We start from the raw sequence: 18,997 nt of genomic DNA, 5'->3' as shown, positions 1-18,997 counted from the left end.
ATATGTTGCTTATAGGGAGAGAACACAGCATGGTAGAAGAGATCATGATGCAGGACATCAAGTGGAGGTCTTTCTAGAAAAGAAATAGAGAAGGAGCCCTCTGAAGTAGAAGAACCACAGTTCAGAATTCAATAAAGGTATTATACAAGAAGAAGTTACTTAGGATAGACAGAGAAACTCTTCCTGGGAAAATATCAGCAGTGAAGGGAATATAGTTTGAAGGGAAGGAATTTCTCTTTTGCATGGTTCATCAGTTTTCAGTTTTATATCCACTGATTCACTTCAGTCCCAAGATAACTTCTGAAGATAACAATGGTAAGTTAATATACTTAGGAAGAAACTGGGCTAAGAAAGGTTAAAAGACTTGTTCAAAGTCATTTATAGCACCTTTAAGTTCATTTATAGCAGACCAACTAGAGAATGCAAGTTCTTTGCTCTCTTAACCGACGATCTTTCAATGGTGCCAAACTGAACATTTTTGGCTCTTCTTGGATTCTCTAGGACATAGCATTCCATGCTAAGAGATTTTCACTTTGTCTGAGGGAGGGACACTACAGAGAAGGTAGGAAGCTTTGCACTAGAGATTGCTATGTTTAAGTCAATGCCGGATGAAAACAAATCTGGTAGCAAGATGTAGGATGTGTTAGAAACGACATCACAGAAAGATAAGACAATCAGCACAAGGTTTCAAACTGGGACATGCTTTTAAATATACATCCAGTCACATGCTGATTAAGTTAGTTCTTTAGATGCCCTTCAGCTTTTGTCTAGGCAAAGTCTCTAGTCAGTTTGCCTATATTATTTTTTTAAATAGACTTTATATATTCTAACATTTTTTAAAAAAAAGATTTCATAGGCTGAAAATATTTGTTAATTGTATCTCTTGGGAATAGGATTTTAAAATTATTAACTTAGTGTGTATGGGTGTATGTGTGTGTGTGTGTGTGTGTGTGTGTGTGTGTGTGTGTGATGAGGCCACAGGTCAACCTGGGGTCTCATTCTTCAGGATTCTCCACCTTGTTTCTCTGAGACAGGGCCTCTTACTCTTACTGTTCTGGGATTTGCTAATTTGGCTAGGTTGCCTGGAGAGTGAGTCCCTTGGGTTCTCTTATCTTCCTATCCAGGACTGGAACATAAATGTCCACTCCCATATGTGGGTAACGTAATAGAAGTCCTTGTATTTGTGTGGCAAGCACCTTATAGACTGGATACTCGAGCCTTGTTTGCTTTGTTTTCATGGTTACTTTGTAGTGTATGTTCTCATTTATGGTAACTATATGAAGTTTACTGCTAAGTACTCAGTGAGTATGTTAAATTTTAAAAATTTTCCAGTTGTAAGACACAGCTCAGTTAACACCTATAGATTTATGATTGCACATACTAATGACTAGAGTTTTATGTATGAATTTGCAATAGTAGAAATAAAGATCTAGATGAAGATAAGAAGATGACAGGCATAACAGAGAATAATAAGCTCTGATAAATATTTTTCAGGGAGTTAAAGGTTTGCAGTGCAACTATCGCCCTAAGGTATTTTCTGTATTATTTTCCAAGATGCTCTTGAACCGCAATAATGGACAATATTTAAAGTCGTAAGCAGTACAATGAATTTATTATTTTATAAGTCAAAAAACCCTGAGATAAGATGGCTCCAAGATTCGTGACTCATCGATATTACCAAGCACTCAGCTTCCAACCGTTTTCCAGATGTAGCATTGTGACCACACTTTATCTTCATGGCTTCCAGATGCCCGATGCGAATTGAGAAATGCCATTATGAGATGCAGTATTTCCAGTGTGAAAAGAAGCATGAAGGAATGCTTCCTCAGAAGTGTTAGCACAGAAAGGTTTTCCTTCAGGATTCATCGGTGACACATATGCCTTGTATTCATTTACAAACCAGTTAATGCAATGGGAAACAACACAGACTAAGCTACACAAATTAGGACTTATTCTGTGAGCCAGGGATAGACACTGTTCCTGAAGGATGGAATTCTCAGGAGAATAGGGCTTCATTGAAAATATGGCCAGTGCCTACTGATCTTTTACAATTACTATGGAGAGCTGCAGGTTTTCATCTTACTATATGTGGTTTCAACTCAACATTCTTCAAATTCATCTCTGCACATAGTTGAGAAGTTCTTGGGGCTCGTGGTTCTTCACTTGTAGAAATCTTACTTAGCTCTTCTCTCCATGTGTTGAAGTAAGGCTGTGCGAAATACTTCAAATGCAAAGTCCACTTCAAGCTTAGTGATGCACATCGGGGGTGCGATGCGGAACGTCTGAGGAGGAGAGGAAAATGGAGCTCAAATCATCAGAGAATTAAATGGGACTCCCAGAAATGGGCTAAACCAAGAATCCAAAACTGTATTCATTCATTCATTTTAAAAATCATATTTATGACATTCCTCTGACTAGGTTGACTTCCTCCTTCCCCTTCCAGTCTCTTTCACCTTCAAGTCTTTACACAAATCCTTATATCATCTTGCTTTGGATTTTTTTTTTTCACCTGTTTACCTGCTCATCCTTCTATCGCCTTCCCTGAAATCTAACTTTGCCACCTCCTACTTGCTCAGTTTTTGCCATCACAAAACATCAGTTTTCTCAATTCCCACTATCATCTCCTCTATTCTGTATCTGAGTTAATGCACAGGTGTAATACCATACTTTCTTCCTGCTTTTACTCAATATTTTGTTTTTCTTTCAAGACAGGGATTCTCTTTGTAACAGCCCCAGCTATCCTGGAACTTGCTTTGTAGATCAGGCTGGCCTTGAACTCACAGAAATCTCCCTGTCTTTGCCTCCTGAGTGCTGGAATTAGAGGCTTGGGCTGCCATGTCCAGCTACTTTTACTCAATCTTATTTAAAAGGTTTGCTGATACTCTTCATCTTTCCTAGACCACTGCAGTGTGGTTTCTGCCTTATTAGCTTTCTGATACTACTACACTAAGGTTACCTGCAAGGCATGAGACCCACTGGGCATTTCCCAGGCCATGTCCTTCCTGATTACCTGTATATCACATTTGGCCATCCCTTTTCCTGATCAATCTTGTTTTCTGCTTCCATAATCCCACACTTCTCTAAACTCTTGGCACACATTGACCCCTTCCTGTCTCTACTTCCCTTCGTGTACTGAGGGGAGTTCTTCCCTAACTTTCTGTCCTAACCTCACCATAGACTCATGCATTTGAATGCTTGGCCCATAGGCCCACTATTAGGAGGCAGAGGCAGGCAGTTCTCTGTGAGTTTGAGACCAGCCTGGTCTACAGAGCGAAATCCAGGACAGGCTCCAAAGCCACAGAGAAAGAACTAATTGATACATGATACAATGCATATGTATGTATAACTTGCATGAATGTTAATGATTCTATAATCACCCATGCTGTGAATTATCTGGTTTCTGTGGCTTTTCTAATGCCTTTCTTTTGCCCACAAAAAAATGGATAACTGAATCACTTTACCACATCACCCTCTAGTGGCAGAAGCTGTCTCTTGTCGATTTCTTTTGACTATACCTGAGCATTATCATAACACGGAAGATGTACAGCTGGCTCCCCTGTCATAGTAACACACCAGGAAGACCCACCTTTTCTTGTCTTACCTGAGAAAAAATACCACCTCTGCCCACTAGGAGGCCCATGTCTTTGCAGTCCTCATGGATTTGATTTACTTCTGTTTTAGGAAGAGGCTGGCGACTCATCTGTGAATATATTAAAAAATAAATAAATAAAGTTTTCTATTTGGTATTTGAATGGTTAGAAGAATTATTTCCCCAGGCATGGGACCCAGGAGAAACCACAACAAAACAAAACTCAAGCAATTGATGTCTCTTAATTAAATAAAGCTGTTAATTACTGAAGCAGAGGGTTTTTTTGGGGGGGGGGATGTTATAGGGTGGGAGGTATTAAAAGTATTGGATTTTATTCTACTTCATCCAAAAAAAAATTCCTAAAGACAAAGTGAAATTCCATGCAGGCAGTAAATGAATCCTGGCTCCGTTTAAGGCTACCCTGGGGGGTTGGGTTTCTAATAGCTGATTTGGGATCTGTTTGGTTTGTGTTGAAATCATTTTCAACTCTTTATGGTGCTCTGCCTAGCTAAAGAGTTCATTCCGAAGTCCAGGAAGTGGTTTAGAAGTTGCTCAAAGGCAAATGCAACTAAATGTTTCCCAGGCCACAGCATGGCCACGGAGCTGTGGTGAAGCTAAGTATTTTCCGTGTTTGTGGAACTGCTCTTCCCTCAAAATTCCAACTGTTAGGATTAGGAAAAGTAAGTTCGTGGGAGCCAGGAGGCCGTGTCAGATCTGTAGGCACTGTGGCTGGTCTCTTACTAGGGGCTCAGACATGCTACTTTAACTTTGGTGACATTGGGCTGGAGTTTGAATCATTTCTGTGTGTCCCTGCATTCTCAGTCTACGAGCACAAATGTGTTCCTCTAGTTTCCATTTCAAGCTTAAGTGTACATGCATTACCCAGAGGCCTTTCACACTACAAAAAGATGCTCCTTATGGTGGGACAAATTGGTATATCTGGAAAGGCTTAGAGTGGATCATCTTTAAAATGACCCATATATAGCTGTCTTGGAACCCCTTCCAGTCCTACTTAATAAGTCCCGGGTGACTTTGCTGACCCTGGTATCCCCAATTTCCTTCACAGATCAGTCATAGGGATCATCATCACTCTGTGTGGTTTCAGAGATTTAGATGTTCAAGCCATGAATGCTCCTGCTCATGGGTCAGCCTCTGAGGTAGAAAGGCGTTCCCTCAGGGCTTCCTACTCACCTTTCCCATGGGCTTTAGTAGTGTATTACATATAGTAACCAACAGCTTCACAGTTTGAGTAATATGTGTTCATTAGACCCTATTAGCCTCTACACTACCTGCTACAGCTGCAGATCATTACCTTGTCTTGAACCATCTCTATCCCCATCATAAGGCCTTTGCCTCGGACATCCCCAATGATGTCAAATTCATCCCGCAGCTCAGCAAACTTGAGTAACATGTAGGTACCAACTTCTTGACTGTTTTTCTGTAGATTTTCTTCTTTGATCACCTGTTGAGAGACATCCCTAAATAATCTTACAGGGCAAAAGTTGGAGGACTGACTGAGAAGCACAGAGAGATAAGTGCTCATGGTCCTCTTTGCAGCAACACAACTAGACAACCAGCACCTAGAACAGAACCAGGTGTGGACATACCATGGGCCACATGAAAATATGCTGTAGGGAACCAAACAATTGTGGTAAAGAGGGTTTCTCCAAATCTCCCCACCTGTAGAAGCAAGTGAGCACTTAAGAACTGTCATAGATACATATTCCATAATGCAGAAGTTCATTATCTCTAGCTTTTGCTAAGCACTGGTATATAGTGGAGAAGGCAGTAAATGAGCTGGGGAAGGAAATCCCATAGGTGCTTTTCACATGGGATACAGTGACCTCCCTAGGCCAGACATAGGTTCTCATAGTCCAAAAAGTCCAGTGTGGGGCACTGGTTCCCTTAGCTAGTCTCATGTGCATCCATAGCTAAGGAACCTGAGGTATAAAAAGATTTTTACCTAACTTCCACTTATAGTGATACCTGTGATGGGTTTAAATTTTTTTTTTTTATTTTTCTGTGTACATGTGTTGGGGCACATGTAGAGGTTAGATGATAGGTTTTAAGAGTCAGTTCTCTCTTTCCACAGTGTGGATACTAGGAATCCAACTGAAATGGTCAGAGTTGGCAGCAGATGCCTTTGCTTGGGGAACCATCTCACCCAGCCTATAGCATCAGTGATTCTTGCCAAGCCACATTAATACTGCCTCTATTCTTAGCTAATATAATTGCATGATTTCAGGATGATCTTGATGTTTTGAAGACTGATTGGTTAACCTAAACCCTCCTTCTTATCTGATTGGTTGGGATGACTTAACACTGAACAAACAAAGTTGGATTCTGGCCAGAGAAGCAGGCTGACTAACTATGGAGCTCTATCTTCTTTCTCCTTCTCCAAACCCTTCCCCTAGTCTTATCCCCAGATCTGTAGCTGACCACCCTCACTGCTCCCATCCAGTGGATCACAGGGATCGGGATCTTCCCCTCCAACCTCCCTTTCCCCAACTCATTGCTTTATCCCAGCCTCCAACTCCAGCAAGCATTCCCTGGGAACTGGATAGCTAAGCCTGCCAGAGAAACAAGTTGGTAAGTGAAACAGGTAGGCTAACTGCAGATTTTCATTCTCTCTGCTCTCCTCTAGTCCCAACCTCCAGGTCTCATTCCCAACTCTGTAGCAGACTACCTCATTCTGGTCCATTCCCAGTAGACTAAGCAAATCCTCGAAGAAGACCCTGCTTTCCTCCTTTCCTCCCTCCTGTGGAGCCCCCGTTCCCTGTCCTAGCCCATCCCCATTCTTAAGAGGGTTAACCACATCCAAAAAAACACAAAGAATAAATAACCTGAGACTAGACAGTCAAGAGGACACACACACACACACACACACACACACACACACACACACACACACACACACACACACCCCACAAAGTGTAAGGAATCAACAAAGACTGATCATTCATATCTCTCAACATCAACAGTCTCATTTCTCCAGTAAAAAGACACAAAGTAAGGGAATGGATACAAAAACAGGATCCATTCTTTTACAGAATCCAAAATATATGTGTTAACATAAAGAATAGGCATCACCTCATAGTAAAAGAATGGAAAAAGATATTCTAAGCAAATGGACTTTAAAAACCAAGCTGGTATAGCCATTTTAATGTCTAATAAAATAGACTTCAAACCAAAACTAATCAGAAGAGATAGGGACAGACACTACATACTCATCAAAGGAAAATCCGACAAGAGGACAATGGAGTTCTTAACATCCATGCACCTAACAAAAGGGCATTTGCACAAGATGCCACTATAGGCACCCACATTCATAAAAGAAATGTTAGAGCTAACTGACATTGTAAACCAGGTGAAACTAATAGATATTTACAGAAAAGTTCACCCAAACATAAGATAATGTATCTTCTTCTCATAACCTCATGGAACATTCTCCAAAACTGACCACATACTTCGTTATAAAATGAGTCTCAACAGATACAAGAACACTGAAATAAACCATGCATCTTATCTGACCATCATGGATTGAAAGTAGATAACAATAGAAACAACAAAAAGCTTACAAACTCATGGAAACCGATAACTCCCTACTGAATGAAAAATTGGCCAAGACAGAAATAAAGAAATGAAATACTTTCTAGAATTCAATGAAAATACAACACACTCAAACTTAGTGGGGAAAATGAAGATTCATAGCATTAACAGCCTACATAAAAAAAATGGAAGAGATATCATATTAGTAACTTAACAACATACCTGAAACTCTAGAATAAAGGAAAGAAATTACACCCTAAAGGAGTAGATCACAAAACGTAATCAGACTCAATTCTGAAATCAATAAAGTAGAAACAAACAAACTAAGAACAATACAAAGAATGGAAAAAGAATGGAAAAAGAGTTTTTTTTTTTTTTTTTTTTTTTTTTTTGAGAAAGCAGTAAGATCAACAAACCCTTATCCAAATTAACTAAAGAGGCAAGAAGATACAAATCTATAAAACTAGAGATGAAAAGGTGTCAAAAGACACCAAGGAAATACAGAGAATCATAAGGACATACTTTAAGAACTTTTACTTAAACAAATTAGAAAAATTTAAAAGAAATGGATTATTTTCTTGATACATTTCACTTACCAAAGTTAAATTGAGATCAGATAAGCAATTTGAATGGACCTGTTACTCCTAGTGAAACAGAAGCAGTCATTAAAAGTCACCCCCCTTAAAAAAGGGCCAGGGCCAAATGACTTTAATGCAGAATTCTGCCAGCCTTTCAAAAAAACAAACAAACAAACAAACAAAACAAAACAAAACAAAAACCCAAAAAACCAACCAACCAACCAACCAAAACAAAACAAAACAAAAAAAATAACCCCACCACCACCACCAACAACAAAGCACCAATACTGGTCAAACAGAAACAGAAGGAACATTGCCCAAATTTTTTACAAGACTATTATTAGCCTGATACCCAAACCACATAAAGAGCCAACACCCAGCAATGAAAGAAAATTATAGGCCATTTTCCCTTACCAAAAATTCTCAATAAAATACTTGCAAACTGAACTAAAGAATACATCAAAAAGATCACCCTTCATGATCAAGTAAGCTTTATCCCGGTGATTCTGGGAATGGTTCAATATATGAAAATTGATGAATGCAGCCCACCATATAAACAAACTGAAAGTAAAAAAACAAAACAAAACAAACAAACAAACAAACAAACAAACAGAAAAAAACCATAATCATCTAATTAGGTGTAGAAAAGGCCTTTGACAAAAATCCAACACCCCTTTATTATAAAAGTCATGGAGAGATTAGGGATGCAAGAGACATGCCTCAATGTAATAAAGGCAATTTATAACAAACAAGCCTATTGCCAGCATAAATTTAACTGGAGAGGAACTCAAATCAATTCCACTAGCATCAAGAACAAAATAAAGTTGTCTACTCTCTCCATACCTATTCAACATAGTACTTGAAATCTTAGCCAGAGCAATAAGACAACTGAAGGCGATTAAGGGGATATAAATTTAAAGGAAGAAATAAAAAAATTTTTATTTGCAGATAATAAGACAGTATAAATAAGTGACCCTAAAAATTCCATCTGGGAAATCCTACAGCTGATAAACTCTTTCAGCAAAGTAGTTAGATATAAAATTAACAAAACAAAACAAAACAAACAACAACAACAAAAAAAAAACCAAAAACAAAAATAGTAGTCCTCCTATATACAGATGGACTGAGAAGGAAATCAGGAAACAACACATTTCACAATAGCCTCAAATAATGTAAGATATCTTGGGTAACACTAACCAAACAAGTTAAAGACTTATATGATAAAAACTTGAAATCTCTGAAGAAAGAAATTAAAGAAGATATTAGAAGATGGAAAGATCTCCCATGCTCATGGATCATAGCATAGTAAAGATGGCCATCCTACCAAAAGCAATCTACAAATTCAGTGGAATCCCCATCAAAATTCTAACACAATTCTTTACAGATCTTGAGGCTAAGAATTGTCCTCAAACATACACACACACACCAGGATAGTTAAAACAGAGCTGAAAGAAGTGGACACATGCCCCATTCCTGAGGAGCAATCTCCAATTGGTAATCACTTGTAAATGAATATTTAGTTTTCTCCAAGGGAGTTGCACTGGGGAAACAGACTACTGACAGACTTCATGCTAAGCAGTGGATGGCCAACAAAAAATGAACTTGGTGGCATCTTTGGAGGTTCCTTGTCTTATGTTGCATCAGGCAGGGCTTTTCTCTCCTTCCTTTTTTTCTTTTTTCTTTTTTTGGTTATGCATGCACACACACACGCACACGCACGCTCCAAGTCCTTCCTATATAGTATGGCTTCTAGCTTAGTGCTTTAACTGGATTACTGAATGCCCAATGAATGGTCTCTGTGCCTGTATCTATTCCTTGTGCCCTTTCTTGAGCTTTCTTTCTCCTGTTTGTTTTGTCTTATTTTGAGGTGTTAAATTTTGTTCTATCTTATTACATTTTATTTTATTACTATTCCTTAGAAACCTTTGTGTTTTTAATGAGAGAGAAATGGGGTGGAACCAGCTGGGAGAGGAGATGGGAAGGAACTTGGTGGAGTAGAGGGAGGGAAAACTATAATCAGGATGTATTATGTGAAAAAATATTTTCAATAAAAGGAAAAAAGTTGACAATGTCAACAAAGAGAAACAGATGTCACATTTCTACCCACTTGCTCACATCTCATGACTTGATTATATCTTAAAATATTTAATTAGCAATAAGAGCTTTAACTTCTTTAATGCTATCCAAAACACTTTTTAAATTTCTTGAGTGAGTCATATTCATAGTTCAAAAGAAGAAACAGGAAAGTAAAAATAGCAGAATGATTTGTACTGACCTTTGACCCTAGCCAAGTTTCTCTTCATATAAACTGAATTTTTAAAAGCTCATTGGATGTTCTTTTAGAAACAGATTGAACTTATTTAAGCAGAAGGCATTATACATTTTGGTAAGGACACTTTACAAAAAGGACATTTTTCCAATAGAATAATGGGATAATAAAACAAGAACGTAGGGCACTATATCACTAAGTCGATTTAGCAAAATAATAGTGATTGGTTCACTCCCAGGGACCATGAAGAATGTCTCTTCACTTTCAACAGAGAAATGTCTTTTTGTTGTCTATGGCATCAATACCCACCATTGGTCAACACACAAACAAAAAGAGACTGTAGGGTGATCAGTTCTCAGATGGACATCTGCATCACTTCCCTTCCTTTGTTGGTTCAGGGAGTGAACACATGTCTTCAGTGAACATGACAATGTTCATGGCCTCGACAGCACCATTGCACACATGGACTCACACTGGCTGAGACTGTGTGCACGAGTCTTGCACATGATGCAGCCAGTGAAAATCCCAGAATGAATGGAAGACGAGCTTAAGAAATCCCACTTCTGGACCCCCCATCACTGGGCCTCTGCTAAAGAGGCCTCAGCTGGAGAGTGCTAGGCCCAGGCTAGATCCTCCTATCAGTGCTCAGAACATCCTGAGTCCTAGCCTTCAGGATCTTTGACCCCCATCACCAGTTTTTTGCCAGAGTCTGATCTTTGATCCCCATTGCTGGGCCCCTGCCTGAGGAGAGAGCTCCTAGAGAGCTTGGACCACCCAGAGCTACAGACATCGAACCTCTGACCCACCTAAGCCCACCTGGGGAGTACCACAGAGAGAGAGAGAGAGAGAGAGAGAGAGAGAGAGAGAGAGAGAGAGAGAGAGAGAGACCCAACCTACACTTACTGGAAGAAGTGATGGGAAGATGGCAATACAAGAAAACACCTAACAATAGAAAGACAAGCATAACACCACCAGAATCTAGGGACTCTACCCCAACTAGACCTGAACACCCCAAAGCAGATGAAGCAGAAGAGAATGACTTAAAAAATATCATCATAAAAATGATAGAGACCCTCAAAGATGATGTGAGAAAATCCCTTAAAGAAACGGAAGAAAAAACAAACAAAAAATTGGAAGAAATGAACAAATTTCTTAAAGAAAGTATAGAAAGCCAATAAAAAACAATTAAACAGGTGAAGGAAATGGTTCAAGACTTGAAAACTGAAACAGAGACAATAAAGAAAACACAAACTGAAAGAATGCTGGAAATAGAAAGACTGGGCAAATGATCCAGGAAATGTGGGACATCATGAAAAGGCCAAACCTAAGAATAATAGGCATAGAGGAAGGCGAAGAAGCCCAGCTCAAAGGTGCAGAAAACATATTCAACAAAATCATCTGAAGAAGGACATGCCCATGAAAGTACAAGAAGCATACCAAACACCAAATAGACTGGACCAAAGAAAACAGACCTCTCTACACATAATAATCAAAACACCTAACATACAGAATAAAGAAAGAATATTAAGAGCAGCGAAGGAAAAAGGACATTCTGAACATCTATGCCCCAAATATAAAGGCAGATCTATCAAAATTACACCTGACTACTCCATGGAAACTCTCAAGGCCAGAAGATCTACAAGTACTAAGAGTCCACGGATGCCAGCCCAGGCTACTATACCCAGCAAAACTCTTAATCACTATAGATGGGGAAAACAAGATATTTAATGACAAAGACAGATTTTCAAAGTATGTATCTACAAATCTCACCCTACAGAAAGTTATGGAAGGAAAACTCCAACCCAAGGAAGTTAACCAAGCTCACAAATACATAAGCAATAGATAATCCCACTTCACCAGAACCCAAGGATAAAGCAGAACAAATGTATTCACAATACCACTGCAACAACAAGTCTACCAAACAAGCATTACCAATCGATGGTCCTTGCTCTCCCTCAACATTAATGGTCTTAACTTGCCTACAAAAAGACACAGGCTAACAGAATGGATACAAAGACAGAATCCATCCTTCTGCTGCATACAAGAAACACATCTAAGTTTAAAGATAGACATTACACACAAATACACAAATACCCTACACACAAATACTACTTCTACTATTAATAGTAAACAAAAACAGTAATAGAAAATTACAAAGCAAACGAACGACAGAGAACATTTGTAAACAAGAATGTCTATCTGGCAAAGGATTTGTATCCAGAATATATGAAAAGCTCTCAAGAAGTGTCAAATATTAATTGGATAAAAGATTTGAACATATATGTTACCAAAGAAGATATATTAATAGCTCAAAAGCACATGAAAAGATGTTCAACACCCTTTCTACTTGAAGAGATAGATGCAAGTCAGGCCTACAAATGACCCTGTGGAGCGACTGAAATCAAAGTCTCTGCAATTGCTTCGTGATACAAACCTTGGCCAGTGCTGAGCAACTGGAATCTCTAATGCATCACAAGTCAGATTCAAAATAGTAGTCACTTTGAAATCAGCTTGGAATTTCATTTTCAAATGTTAAATATACACTTACCACTCCAAGTAAATACACAAGAAAATAGACTATGTTCACACACACTTTGTGCATAAATACTCATAGCAGAAGCATTTTTAATAGAACAAAATCTAGTATGTCCATACAAAGGAAATGTGGTGGCATAAATTGTTTGAGGGACTGTCAATATCTTGAACATGCTAGGCAGGGCCCTATCTCTGAACTACTTTTACAGGATGCTATGAGCCAGAAGAAAAAATCCCACTCCTATTGAGGAGCCAATGATGGCTGCTTAGAAAGGGAGAGACAGTTTTCTTTAGAAAAATGGGCCCTGAGAAGCTACCCATGCTCCAGTACATGGTCCCATAAACATGTACATACAGGCATCATTAAATAAACTCAGTGAGTTAAAGAAAAGAAAAGCACATGAAGTTTGGAGGAAAAGGTGGTGGGTGGTTATAAGGAAGTAATTAAAAGGGGAGTGGATTTGATTAAAACATACTATAGGTATCTATGAAATTCTCAGACAAGATTATTATAAAAGTGGCGAATATTAAGCTAAACGAATGTGATAGAGCTGAACAGTATTTTTCATAGTAGCTGAATTACCCTGATATAATCAGCTAAAAATCTATAGTTTCTCTATAGTTTTTTTCATTTAAGACAATAAAACAGAAGAGAGACATTTATAGTACATGGCAAAAGCTAAAATTAAAAGGGTGAATGGCTGTTAAAGCCTATACAACAAATACTACCCAAAAACAAGAAAAATTCAGGGCAATTGTTACATTTCCCATGTATGTGAAGGTGATTATATAGTGCCTCTTATTCAGAACTTCAAGCAGCCGAAATAATCTTTAAAGAGAGGGACAGAGAATAATAGCTGGAGACGAAATTCAAACTGGTGTATTACTGATTACATTCTTACTTTACAATTGCAGTGTGGCAGAGTTCAGATAAAGTGTGTGGTTTAAAATAGTTCCTTAGTGCATGCAATCAACGGCATCAGTGGGTGTGAGGGACAGAACAGACCTGGAGTACAGCAGATCCAATGGCACAGGCCAGGGGGCTCCCTCCAAACGTGTTGAAGTGTTGTAGGCATTTAGCCAAAGATTTAGCAATTTCTGAGGGTGGAAAATAAAGATGTTAAAGTGACATAGTCTTGCCCATTGTGTCACTTTTCTCTTGTAAATGACATCCATTTATTTCCCTTTTGACACGTCTAACAGTGAAGGACTGAATTGTGTTCCCTTAAACCCTGAATATTTAAATGCTGCACCAAGTGTGACTATATTTGGAGATCGAGTCTTTAAACGGTCACAAAGCTGAGGCCCAACTCCCACAGGACAATGTCTTTATAACAGTGAGAGAGTCTAGTGTGCCTCTCATCTCTCCTGTGTGGGCATACATAGGAAAGGTCATTGGAGAAATGATGTGAAGGTGGCTATCCACAAGGCTAGAAGAGAATCCTAGGCACTCCTCAGCCCTGGCAGCACTTTGATCTTGACAGCCTTCAAATCTGTGGGAAGATAAATTTCCGTTCTTCCAGCCATTTGATCCATGGTGTCCTGCTTAGTCAGCCTAAGCTGACTAATATGTGGATAAGGAAAGCAGCTTTATTTTCTAGGAAAACAGATACCTTGTTTAATGGCTCAGACATGTGCTGACTATTGGGAGGAAATACATACAAAATAATTTTCATCGACCAGTGGTTCACATGAAATAATATCTGTCAAAGTCTCACAACAATAGAAAATCAAAACTTAACCTTTATTTCATAAAGCAGTGGTTCTCAACTGTCCTAATGCGGTGTCCCTTTAATACATTTCATGTTGAGGTGGCCCCCAACCATGAGATTATTTTATTGCTGCTTCATAACTGTAATTTTGTGACTGTTATGATCTTAATGTAAATATCTGACATGCAGGATATCTGACATAGAACCCCCAAGAGGGTTGCGACCCACAGATTGAGAACTGCTGCCATAGAGTGTTCTGAATAAATGAGATTTTATTGTATTTGGCTGATAGGACACTGACAGAGGTATCTGGAGCTTGAACTGTATAGTTAATGGCATGGGAAGACCATGTGACCATGGAAGAGTCTCTTTCAAGGAAAGAGTCTTTTGGAAATTTCGGTGTTTTGTTTTGTAACCTATTTTCCTAATCCTGACTTTAACTACTGTGATGGAAGAGGTGGTCTTCCTTCCAGCAAGATGGGAATGGCTGGCTCTTTCCCAGCTGCCCCATGCCTCATTTGCTTGGACAGCATATTCTGTGGTTCCCATCACTGCATCTAGCTTATACACATTGCAATCCATGCTTTATACCATTGCCAGTGCAGAAGGCCCTGGAGCAAGCATGGTCACGCTGAACATTGTACCTGGAGTGGTCACAACCGCAGCCATAGGGAAGCCATTCCCAATCCCTTTAGCCATGGTGACAATGTCAGGCAGTACATCGTGGCTTTGGAAGCCCCAGAAGTGAGAGCCCAGCCTTCCAAATCCTGTCTGTACCTGGAAATAGATTTTAAAACATCAATGAAAACCTTTCAGGCTCTGTTCTACTCCCTTCCTTTTACCTCCTTCCTGTCTCTCCTTAGCCTTCTCTATCCTTTCAGGCTCATTGACAAAACCCTTGACCTGTGTCTGAGGTTGGACATACCTAAAGCCATTTCCTACCTTTGTGAGACTTTGGAAATATTCTCTATGTCTTTTGAATCTCTGTTAATTAATATATCAAGGAGAAATAATCCTATCAGCATAGCACAACACAGGCCTGCTTGAGAGTTATATAAATAACACAGGCAAAAGGCATTGGGATGATTAACCCTCTTTACGTCTCTTCTGTGCACAACAACCACAGGGAAAAGTGGGCAAACTGGCTCCCCTGGAAGAGGCAAGAGTAACTGTCTGCTCATTAGGGCTGGATGCTTACCACTCAATGAGACAATGCTGTCTTTCTATCTTCCTGCATTAGGAGGAGGGCACGGCTGAGTTAATGAGTTCAGATTATATTGCATTAATCTAGAATCAGCCATGCACTGAAAGCTGGTCATAGTTTTTGTTTTCACACTGTTCTTACTCTCAATGACTTATGTTCCAAAATCCACTTTCATCGTCCTAGATTCCAGTAGGCTCTACTCAAAGCATTCTAGGCATGTGGCCACCAGACTTTCTCAATAGATTCTTATTAACAATGTATGTGTCACGACAGCCCTGCCTAAATTAGATTCTTAGTGTTTGTAGAAGGAAAAAAAAATCATGACAGAAAGATGTCATGAACATCTCCAGACCAGAGCCATTTTGTCCCTGTTTCTATGTCTGCCTGTCTCTATCTCCAAATGGGCACTTGGCAAGGTGCCCATTCAGGACACCTGAAGCCCAGTCTCAAATGCATCAAAGACAAGTTTTGTTTTGTTTTTCAAATACTTCCTTCTCATTTACCATTATCACAGGTTGCTACAACTAGGTTCTTGGCTGTTCTTAGGTGACAGTGACCAGTATAGGAGATGAGCTGATTCTAGGAGTTAATCTGAGGTGACAGAGACCGAATCAGGAGGAGATCTGAGATGTGGGAGTCTGACACACCTGGCCTGGAACCCCAAGTCTTTACTTCCTAGCAGCAGGCCACTGTACAAACTGATTAACTGGACCAAATAATAATGCAGGAATTTCATATAGTTTGTCTTTTGACCTATATTCTGGCTCCTCTCCATCTATCTTAAGTGGCATAAAAATAGCGCAAATGGGGAAACGGACTATTGTTTGGAAAATACACAAAACCATGCAAAATAAAGCATGACCAGTCTCGAGAACCATGAGTTTCATTGCACAGTGGGGCAGATGGCTCATTCAGATGTGTGGAAATCTTAGGGATGAGGAGTGCACAGTAGGGAGTCGGATGCTGAGAATTGTGGCAGTGGGGGCTGGGATGGTGAATTCATGCCCTCTGTCTGTTATTATCCTGTTACCAGTTAACTTTCCAGTCTTTCTTAAACTTGCCCCATGTTATGTTCTTGAAAATCATGAAATTGGGGGCGGTGGGAGAAAAACAAGAGAATGTCACGAAACCACATCTCTTGGAAATTCTTAAGTTCCGATTTTCTTTGAATTCAGCCTATCTTCCTTCTAATTAGTCTGATTGTGAAAGCTTTGCTGTGTGTGGATTCCAAGGCCAAGGTTTAATCCTCTTTCCCAAGACAGCTAATTTCAAACTGATTGAACGTGGTGTGGTGTTATTATTATTTTTTTCTTCTGTTAATAGTCAGTTACCTTCTTTTCAATGGGACCTTGATGAGTCCACTAGTACAAGGAATAGAGCAGGGAGACCTTGCTCGAGCTTCTATGGGGCAGCCCTGGCATTGGTACACTCTGAGCCCGACAGGGACTTAGCCACACAAGTGGTGTTGGCAACTGCAAAATTTCTGCCAATGGGGCAGCCCAGCATGAACTGTGAGGAAAACAGTAAAGGCAAGTGAGACTGGCATGAATAGGAGACACACGGGTTTCCTATTTGTCCTTGGGTCAAGCCTCCTGTTTATGCAAGCATGCTGGGCTCCAGCAGCAAAGTGGGAGAGGACTTCTGTGGCCTGGGTGCTGTTCTCTGGTTTTTAATAAAAAAATCTCTAGAGCTATTCTAAGTGGCTAAGATGCTGCTTTATCTGATATACTGCAATCCAAGGTGTAATTCTAAGTACACAAGCTGGAGCCCACAATGCTGATGAGTGTTAGTTCCTTCAAAGCAGTCTCCCTGGGGCTACTGTGTACTTTCAGCTGGGCTGCTTCAACTCTGACATGTTACAAGTGTGTGCAATCTAATTGAAATGGTAGCAACCTTCTAATTTAGACGCCGAATTACTACTTATTCTTTAAAAAACAATCTACCTGACATCACTTTGGTAAAATTTAAGATGGACACTGGACTATAGGATTAAATATCTTTTTTGGCTTGTCAGGGGTCTGGCAGCAATTCTTACAACAAGGAATAATAATAGCAGCAAGGTAAAAACACACTGTGTAACAGTAGCATCACCTGTGCCTGATAGCAACTTTTTAAATAAGAAACCAGTTGGGATGCTTAAGTTCCATTATATTTGTTACTCTAACTTTCTAACAAACCAGCAGAGGCCACACTTCAGAGCTCATGCACTTGTTTTCTGCCTGAAACAGGGGTTGAAGAGGTCTCTTTCTGCAGCTGGCCTGTCTTTATCACTCCAAGTAGTGCCCTGGTGTAGTCACTCACTTCATCTGCAATGCACACACCTCCCCTCTCTCGAACCAATGCAAAGGCTTCCTTCAGAAACTCCTTCGGGTACTGGACAACACCATTCACACCCTGCAAAAGATTAAATCAGGAAGACTTAAGTGCCAGCAGAAGCCCTTGCTCAGCACCAAGGATGAGGATAGATCATTATCCTCATCACCATGACACCCATGCTATCAGCCAAATGAACAGTGTACAGAACTGTTCCAACCTGGACTTTCACACCATGCCTTCAGGGAAAAAGATGTGACTATTCTTTCCTGAGCTTAGAAATAAAGAGGCTTGATGAGCTAAAGGTAAACTTCCCTGAGCAGTGTGTGTTAAATACTTAAACATCAAAGGGGTATTCTTTTCCTGAGGACTTTAGGGACGCAGTAGTTTCACCTATTTATCTGTCCATTTCGTCTATGTAGGAATGAAGACTGTATTTTTTGAAGGTCTACAGAAAACTCGTTTCTTTCCTTCCTTCCTTCTTCTCTTTAAAGCAGACTAAAAGAATGAACTGTGCTTGGAAAGGAACACAGAAACAGACAATTAACTTGGAGTCAAAACTATGATAATGGAAAATTCAGAGAGACACTATATTAATATACCTACTTGAATTGGTTCTGCAAAAAATCCAGCAATTGACTTGGCCACAGAAGTGTTCAGGGTTTCTTTGAATTGTTCAATATACTGTTCTTTTGCTTGGCAACAGTCTGCAGCAAACACATACACAGATACACAAATCACAGCCTGTGATGTGAGAATGGTATTCAGGAAACACCAAGAGGCAAGAATAGCCAACTAACTGGAGGTTCTTAGACTATGGTGAGCTGGGATCCACAGATAGTTATCTCTGATAGGGGCACTCTATCACACCCTTTAAAAATGTAACTTAGAGCAAATTGAGACTTGTACAATACTTTTGCCTAATAGTACCTATATAAAATGCTATTTAAGTGGCAATATTTATTCTTTACAGTTTATGTTTCACTAATCTTCACACTTAGAAATTTTCATACAAAATAAAAACAAGGTCTTCGAACACAGGGTTTTCCTTTCTCCACACAGAATTTGAACTTGGTGTCTATGTGTTCTGGGTTTCTTTCTTTGCCAAAAATGTAGGAAAGAATAATTTGGGTTTCCTATGTTTCTTAGTCACACTTACTATTAGTTTAATTCTAGGCCTGCTTTGGTTAGTAGAATAACCCTTTCTGGGTTGATGTTTAGAAACATTTAAAAGTGACATATTTGAGT

The 18,997-nt window shown here is 39.5% G+C and overlaps 1 protein-coding gene across 2 annotated transcripts in view; it reads right to left on the bottom strand.

Moving 5' to 3' along the window:
* Positions 1–1,583: 1,583 nt before the first annotated feature.
* The window catches only part of Agxt2 (alanine--glyoxylate aminotransferase 2), a 35,817-nt gene continuing 18,403 nt past the window's right edge, over positions 1,584–18,997 (bottom strand). Inside the window, exons 8-14 of one of the 2 annotated variants that reach the window (XM_051182545.1) lie at positions 18,356–18,456; positions 17,738–17,830; positions 14,877–15,009; positions 13,527–13,618; positions 4,902–5,051; positions 3,602–3,700; positions 1,584–2,282 (exon numbers count right to left, since the gene is read on the bottom strand). In XM_051182545.1, coding sequence (XP_051038502.1) covers positions 2,175–2,282; positions 3,602–3,700; positions 4,902–5,051; positions 13,527–13,618; positions 14,877–15,009; positions 17,738–17,830; positions 18,356–18,456 — 776 coding nt within the window. In that variant the 3' untranslated portion in view covers positions 1,584–2,174. The remainder of the gene's footprint in view (positions 2,283–3,601; positions 3,701–4,901; positions 5,052–13,526; positions 13,619–14,876; positions 15,010–17,737; positions 17,831–18,355; positions 18,457–18,997) is intronic. The other variant, XM_051182547.1, reaches the window with a different exon arrangement.

Source organism: Phodopus roborovskii, unplaced genomic scaffold, assembly GCF_943737965.1.
Source record: "Phodopus roborovskii unplaced genomic scaffold, PHOROB, whole genome shotgun sequence".
In the NCBI taxonomy this organism is placed as follows: Eukaryota; Metazoa; Chordata; class Mammalia; order Rodentia; family Cricetidae; genus Phodopus; species Phodopus roborovskii.
This window is presented reverse-complemented; position numbering and strand designations above follow the sequence as displayed.